Source organism: Micropterus dolomieu, linkage group LG20, assembly GCF_021292245.1.
Source record: "Micropterus dolomieu isolate WLL.071019.BEF.003 ecotype Adirondacks linkage group LG20, ASM2129224v1, whole genome shotgun sequence".
Lineage (NCBI taxonomy): Eukaryota > Metazoa > Chordata > Actinopteri > Centrarchiformes > Centrarchidae > Micropterus > Micropterus dolomieu.
In genome coordinates, this window is record NC_060169.1 from 20,234,364 (window position 1) to 20,242,095 (window position 7,732).

A 7,732-nucleotide genomic window follows, 5' to 3' on the forward strand; every position below is an offset into this window, starting at 1 on the left:
TCTGTTTGTACATTTTTTGTAATAAAAGTAAGTTAAACAGACGTTTAAGAACAGAATGTCTTCTTCAACCATTGATCTCAGGGAGATTGTTACAGCTTATATTATATTATAATAGTTCTTAATGCATTGAAGCCCAAATCCCTTTTGGATCTCCATTCCTCTACACATATTTTCTACTAAATATATATGTTATTTCACACTAGTGTGATGTAAAAGTGTTGAGCTGAATTGTTGCTATAACTGTTATAAATATAGTGTCAAAAAAGTATATTTAAATATAAATAAATAATAAATAGTTCCCCCTGACATCCATAATCATGGAAACCTCAAAATTGTACTTGTATATAAACTTGGGTAAATGTACAGAGTCAGTGCTACAGCTCGCGCCCTCCTCGAGGTGCAGAAATGCGCGTGCTCGTGTTGCTATGGCAACGTGTGTTTGAGACAGGCAGCAGGACTGAAGTGGTGGACTCCTCTGGTTCAAGTGCTGCTGACCAGGCTCCTCAAAACGACCGGAACATTGCCTGTGTCTCTGTGCTATTTAAGCAGCATACACGATGGTGAGCAGAGCGTTCTTTAAATTAATTAATAACGAACATGGTTGAGCTAACACAGCTAACGTCAGCTGTTAGCTACCTCAGCTAACGCTTGGTTGGTGTGTGAATTTCACATTTGGCTCGTCGCCGCCCCAGTTTGTGCTTCTCTGTGTTATTACTTTCATGAGAAGCACAGACGGGAGGCTAAATACTTCGTCACAATTACAATGTTAAATAAATACGCCGGGTTGCATGTAGGAAGAACTTTTGATCTTTTTTCCCCTGTTGACATTTGTCCAGCCACCTAAAAACAAAGGCACAAGTAAAAAGCCTGCAAAGGTGAGGACGCCCACGCTGATAGATGGCCTCACCAAGGAGGAGATGTCCAAGGAGCAGGTCAGAGCTGAAGGGTGATGTGTTTGAAAGTGTGCAGTGATGCTTGGATGACTTAATGTAAGTAAGAAAGCAATGTTTCCTGCTTGAAGTGATCTGTATATTAAAGGCATATGTCAGCAAGTATTGCACTTCCACGAGACTCCCAAAAGATGGATTGAAACAAGAATGGTGAAAATCAACGCAGAGGCCTAGATATCCTGAAGCTCAGTTTCTAGTATTGGTCAAGGTCTTAAAATGCTGGATACTACATTTTTGTTAGCCTTCCAGCTTGCTAAAATGCCTGTCACGCTCCAACCCTCCAGTTTTTAATGGAGGCTTTTGTAATAAATGTGTATGTCTCTAAGCCATGAAGACATCGTCATAATTTTCTCAAACTTTCTCCAGAGCCACAGATGGCATGTAATGTTTATTTTCACAGGCTGAGTAGAACCCCCTGTGTACGGTAAATTGGCAAATGAGGCAATAAGTTACAGTACTTGATTGTCATACTAATTAAATGCTACTGGACATGTACATTGTCTGGCTCAGATATGCCCACACTAAAAGATATTTCTGTAGTTCAGCTGGAGGAGCACATTGCACGCCTTCGAGAGGAGCTGGATAGAGAGAGGGAGGAGAGAAACTACTTTCAGCTGGAGAGGGACAAGATCCACACCTTTTGGGAGATCACAGAACGACAACTAGAGGAGGTCAAGGCTGAACGGAAAAACTTAGATAAGGACATAGAAGAGGATGAGGGGCGCCACCAAATTGAGATCAAGGTAAGGTTAATGCACAGATATACTGTAGTACTGTAAGTCTGTCTTTTAAGCCAGAATATGTCAGAACAGCCTGTACACCAAAGGCTCCTCAAATGCAGCCAGTGGTGTACAGGTTGTCCTCTCTGGTTTAAAAGTCAGGAAAAATTATCTGATTGCATCTCATCTCATTTACTGGATACAAGCACTTAATATGTCACTAATAATCATATATATCACTTGAAATACATAGCTTTTAATGTAATAATGGAAGCCAGCAATACATTACACTGTTTCGTTTCACTGGTTTTCAAGATACTGTTATGCTGTTTATCACAGTTGGTTATATTACATTACATTAATTCATTTAGCTGACGCTTTTATCTTGGATTGAACCCAGGTCTCTCACACCAAAGGCATGCATCTTATCCACTGTTCCATCACCCCCCCCAATTATATTTATGTTGTAAGTTAAACCTTACAATATATAAAATTCATACATAACAAATACACGTGTGATGAAAAATTGCCTGGAAATGTCCCAGTTTTTGTAAATTTTTAATGGAGAAAAAAATTGAGCTGATAAAGTAATATTATATTATATAATATTAAAATTAATAATAATTATTAAATAATTCTCACATTAGTTCAAGGTTCACAGGCTTCTTAAGAAAATTGGGAATAAATCTCTAATCTTTCTACAGCCTTCTTTGTCAAAGCTCTACAGATAGTGTCAGAAATATATTGTCAGCTGTGTAAAATAAGGCTGTTTTTTAGTTATTTTAATGGAAAGTAGTTATTTTGAAGATACTGATCCTTTCATGAGCTTTTTTTCAGGTTGAATGTAAAATCATGTGCAAACTAACCAGTAACAGTTGCTATTAGGTAAAAGAAGTTGAGTTAACAGTACAGGATGTTCGTCTAAAATTTAGTGGAGTAAAAGTTAAAAGGTTCTGGGGGCGACTTCTTGATGTCACCACTCAGCAAAACACCAGTTATTGAGAGAGTGCCTGCCTGATGACCCTGTAGACTTTCCTGCACTCACACACAACTTCATATTGAAGCCTTTATTCTTTTCTTCTGTAAGATAGAAAGTCATGAAAGGTTTCTCATACCAGAGGGGTTACTAACTAGTGGCGATCAGTAAGTCTACAGTAGTAGAACCAGATATACAGTCATGGTCGGACAACTGAGTGGGCCATGGTACTTAAATAAAATTACCTAAACAAGCCAGCCACTGTAGCCTAAGCAGATACAATATAGATATAAGATTCCTGGCAATATAAGTTTAAAGGTAAATTGGATCAGGGGGTGCAACAGAACTATGTCATCTGTCATGACCTACTACAGCCTGATACCCACTGTAGAGCCTAATGAAAAGGCAAAACATAATTTAACATGAATACTCGACTTGCCTATAGTCGACTCATCGTCACCCAACTTTTGGCACATTTTTGTAATGATAACTAGCAAGCAAATAATATCCATGGGCAGATTTAATGGCTAAACTAATTTTATATTACTCATTATTTTTTCCCCTCTAGGTGTATAAGCAGAAGATGAAGCACCTCCTTTGTGAACATCAGAACACAATCTCTGAGTTGAAAGCAGATGGTTTAGTATATAGGGAGGTGATGCAGAAAGAGCAAGAACACTTGGAGACTGAGCTTCATAAAGAAATGACAGCCATCATGGTAGACATGCAGGAGCTCGACAATGAAAACCTTGTCAAGGAGCTTGAACTGGTTTGTAGTAGTACACACCTCTTTTAATTCTACACCTAAAGATCTGTAGAATTAATGTTTATATTTACCCAGATATATTTCAACAACTATCAATGCAATGAAAACACCAGATTGGTTTTTATCTCAACAGAAACATGATGAAGAAATGACTAAAACAAGGAACAGCTGGGAGAAGCAACTCACAGGTAAATAACTGATCTCATTTTGAGTCGAATTCAGCACCCCATGCTGTCAAAAAGTCATTTTGTGTCACTATTTTGAGTAGATATTCAAGCAAAGTATGAGAAAAAGATGGAGTTTTTACCCCAAGAGCTGGACAACATGAGGAAAAATGAGCTCAGTGAGCACGAGGATCATTGGAACAGCCACATCACCGCTCTTATAGAAGACCACAACAAAGCTTTCAGTGATGCTAATGCACTTGTTAACCGCATGCAGCAGGATTTGGATATGAACGAGTCACTCAAGGTATAAATGCACACATTCGTCTTCAGAGGTTTTGATTATTATCATTATTTCATTATTTTTGCAATCAATTGATAAATTATTTAGAGAATGGTTAAAAAAAACAAGCCCAACATCATGTCTTGAAATTGCTTGTATTGATTGATAATCAATTTGATATCTGAATCAAAATAATATAAAACATAGAAAAGTCTTCAGATTTGAGTTACTCATTAATGATGATTTGATAAATTACTCAAAATTGTTATTTTGCAATTATTTTTTGTTTGACTAATTGTTGCAGCACTAGTTTTGAGGCATTTAAAAAAAAAAATCACATTGCATGTTTTTATTGGCTTTTCTTAGACACAAATTAAAGACACCAAGGCGAAACAGAAGGAAAAGGAAAAGGACCTGGTACCTGTTTTGCAGGATAACAAACGTCTCGCTAAGCTTCTCTCGAAAGCCGAAGAGGAAAACGCTGAAAATCAGAAAAAAATTAAAAACTGCACGACAAAAAGGGTTACGTTGGTTTTGATGTTTGTGAATTTTTAAACACTGAGTTCACTGTTGCAACTTGTGTACTTATATTTGTAGCTACCAGTGCCTTAATTGGTGGCCACAAGGGTAATATGTGACTGTGATGTAATTTTGACAGGATTCCAATCAAAAGGTCAAAGAAAAGGAGCTGAATGATCTGAAATGGGACCATGAGGTGATGGAACAGAAATTCAGCAAGGTAAAAGCTTGCTCAAATGTTAGCTTTGATTCATGTGAGGCAAATGCTTTGTGCACTTGTGGTTATTAATGTGAATGTTTTTGCATCTTTGTGTATGTGCACATGTGCTTCTGTGTACATGTCACACAGCTTCAGCTGGAACGGGACGAGTTGTACAAGGCGTTCACTCAGAATATTCAAAAGTTGCAGCATAAAGCAGGTTTGAAGGGTGTGCTGCTTGAAAGGAAACTGAAAGCCCTGATAGACAGCCTGGAGAAGACACAAGCTCAGCTCGACTCGGTGCTTTCTGCCTCAAACATGGACCAAACTGCCCTCGTTGGGGTCACTAAGAAAATTGAGGTATAATTTACATTCATTGAAATATTTACACACAAGTTGTGGTGTGTATTTTTACAAGCATTGCGGTACTGTATGTACCAGGACATAAAAGAAACCTGTTTTTGCTTTTAGGAAAATCTTGACTCCAGTAATAATTCTATCAAGAACTTGCAGTATAAAAAAGCTCAGGTTTCCAAGGTTAGTAGTTAATTTATTTCCTGAAAGTGCTGTCATACATTTGTTTACCTAAAGGTGATGGTGAAGTTTATTTTTGTAGTGATATTCACACACATGTATCCGCTTTTACACCCACCATGTATCTGGCAGGCCCGTACGGATTTGCTGCTGACCTACGAAGCAAAGCAAAGGGCTCTTGGTGTCCCTCTGGAGGAGTGTTGTGTAAAGCCCTTTGAGAGCAGTATTGCTTCGAGAGGCCTAGAACAAGGGTTGGGTTTTTCCCTAAAATGAGAAGCAACGAACCCAAAGACTGAAACATTTACAGCAAATCTCACTTTCTTTGCATCTGATCTCACTACAATTTGACATGTTTCTCATACTTTCCTATGATATAAATGTTGATGTTCAGTGACACAAAATTATTAACAAGAAATATTGTTTTCTCCTTCTCATAATGATGACTTGGTATCTTGAGAAAACAGTGGTCGGGGAGTTTAGAGTTAAAGGTCCATCATGCCCTTGATTCATGCTTCTTTCCAAAGGCAGAGATAAGTAATTACAGGCACAGATGTTAACAAAAAAGGCTCAAGTATTTTCCGGGCTGACCAACAAACTGTGTAACAGATCAAAATGTTGTGATGTCTTAATTATATACCTTTTGTAGGCTGCTTACTTTACCTCAACAAAACTCATTACTATAGACCAAATAGAATGGCTAAAAGCTGCTTTACAGGACATATTCAGCTACTTTTGTTCTGGTTTCTGATCTCTGTTGTAGTTTTTATTATTTCTTTGATGAAACAGATATCAAAAGGACCAAATATGTAGATACTGTGATTTTGGATGGAGAGTTGAGCAAATTCCTGTTCACCTCAACTGATATGAAGTGCTGAAAGACTAGATGAGCCCAACTCTGGAGTAGTCTCAGGGTTCCCACTCGTCCTGGAAATCCTGGAAAACAGTCAACCAATTTTCCAGTCATGGAAAACACATGGAAAATGAGAGAAAAAGTAAAATGTCCTGAAAAATCTTTTGTTGTCCTGGAAAATTATTTGGCTGGTAACTGGTTTTTATTAGGTTTATAGATAACGTTTTCTTCTCAACTTGTTTTAAATGGTTGAATAATATTTAATTGGTTAAACGGTTTAAGGTTTGTATTTCAACTCTGGCTAGAAGCAATGGTTTCAAATATGTTGGGTATTGTTGAAAAAGTTGGATAAGAATTAATTGTAATCCTGGGGTCAAAACTATGAATGGGATCCCAACTGTATGTGCATCAAACTCCGGCTAAGTAATGGCTCACAGCACTTTTTGTACCGTTACACTGCCTTTGGGCTCAGGAACACAGTGACTTAAGAAAGTTAAGGTTCAACAGAATGCTGGGATTTGTTAGTCTGCAAAATTGTAGGCTATTATTTGTGTTGAGCCTATTTACTTATTGGTGTTAAGGCAGCAGTGGTTGAAATATAATTCATAAGAAAAGCACTTGCCAAGTAGACAAACACAAAACGCTTTCTAAAAGAAACAAAAAAAGGGCAATACTACAAAAAATAATGTTAAAACAAGACAATGTCGCTTTGTCATAATTTCTAAACATGTAATAGATGATTTCATAGATAAGTTACAGCCATAGACTAGTCTTGGAAATCAGACTTCCGCAGAGAGGAAAATATTAGTGTATGACGTGATCCCTGTCTGTCGTACCAGCTAGAACATCACTGAAAATGTCCAAAAGTCCTGGAACATGATCTCTAGAAAACAGTGGGAACCCCTGAATAGAGCTACTAAAATTAATACAGAAATTCAAGGAATCCAGATCTTGTAGAAGCAACAGCATAAATAGTACAGTGGTTGTCCTGTAGAGGTCATGAATTACTATTTTAAACTATGTACACTGGCTCTGTGTGTCACACTGCAGCCAGTGTTAAGCACACTGTTGTTAGTTTGAACATAAATTGTTTTATTCTGTTTATGGTATTTGTCAATTGTTTGATTTCAATGACGATGCAAGAGGTGTCGCTGTCCACTTTATTACTTTTTGTTTTTTTGCTTCTATTGAGTGTGACTGTTCATATACATCAATGACGGGGGCCTTTGAGGAATAATGACAATCTGAGTCATAACCAACAGCAGAAAAACTTTGACATGGCTGAAGACATGGACAATAATTCATGAGATAACTTGTCTCATTTTCTTAAATCTTAAATCTCTTCTAGCAACATTTTGCAGGTTAACTATACGGTAGCTCCAGTGTGCTACCGTCTTAACCTTTCCCAAAGCTTCCTTTCACGGCACATCCATGTATTATACACAATACAACAGGACACAACCCAAATATAATGAGAAACCATCAAAGGAAACCTTTGATGCAGTGCTACTCATCTGTAAAACACATTTAAATTAATAACTTATACATAATAACATAGGCTGATTGTATTTTAAATGTGCAGCTATTTTATGTTGGAAAATTTTTTCAAAACAGGGTTGGGAGCGAGAAAATGTTTCCAGTCATACCTGCTTTTGACTAAGCTCTTTGACTTTCCAACGAGCAATGTGAAACAACAGTCACCTCATAACGATGCACTGGCATATGGGCCCCCTGACCACCAAGACCCCTGTTCATTAATCCATCCCTGCATG

The 7,732-nt window shown here is 37.5% G+C and overlaps 1 protein-coding gene across 1 annotated transcript; it reads left to right on the top strand.

Moving 5' to 3' along the window:
* The first annotated feature begins 395 nt into the window (after window positions 1–395).
* On the top strand, window positions 396–6,122 carry gas8 (growth arrest-specific 8). The gene is made up of 11 exons (XM_046033464.1): window positions 396–560; window positions 837–932; window positions 1,496–1,693; window positions 3,214–3,414; window positions 3,545–3,599; window positions 3,680–3,882; window positions 4,225–4,380; window positions 4,517–4,597; window positions 4,727–4,936; window positions 5,048–5,113; window positions 5,243–6,122. The coding sequence occupies exons 1-11, from the start codon at window positions 558–560 to the stop codon at window positions 5,381–5,383; spliced, it is 1,410 nt and encodes a 469-aa protein (XP_045889420.1). The 5' UTR covers window positions 396–557; the 3' UTR covers window positions 5,384–6,122.
* Window positions 6,123–7,732: the final 1,610 nt, after the last annotated feature.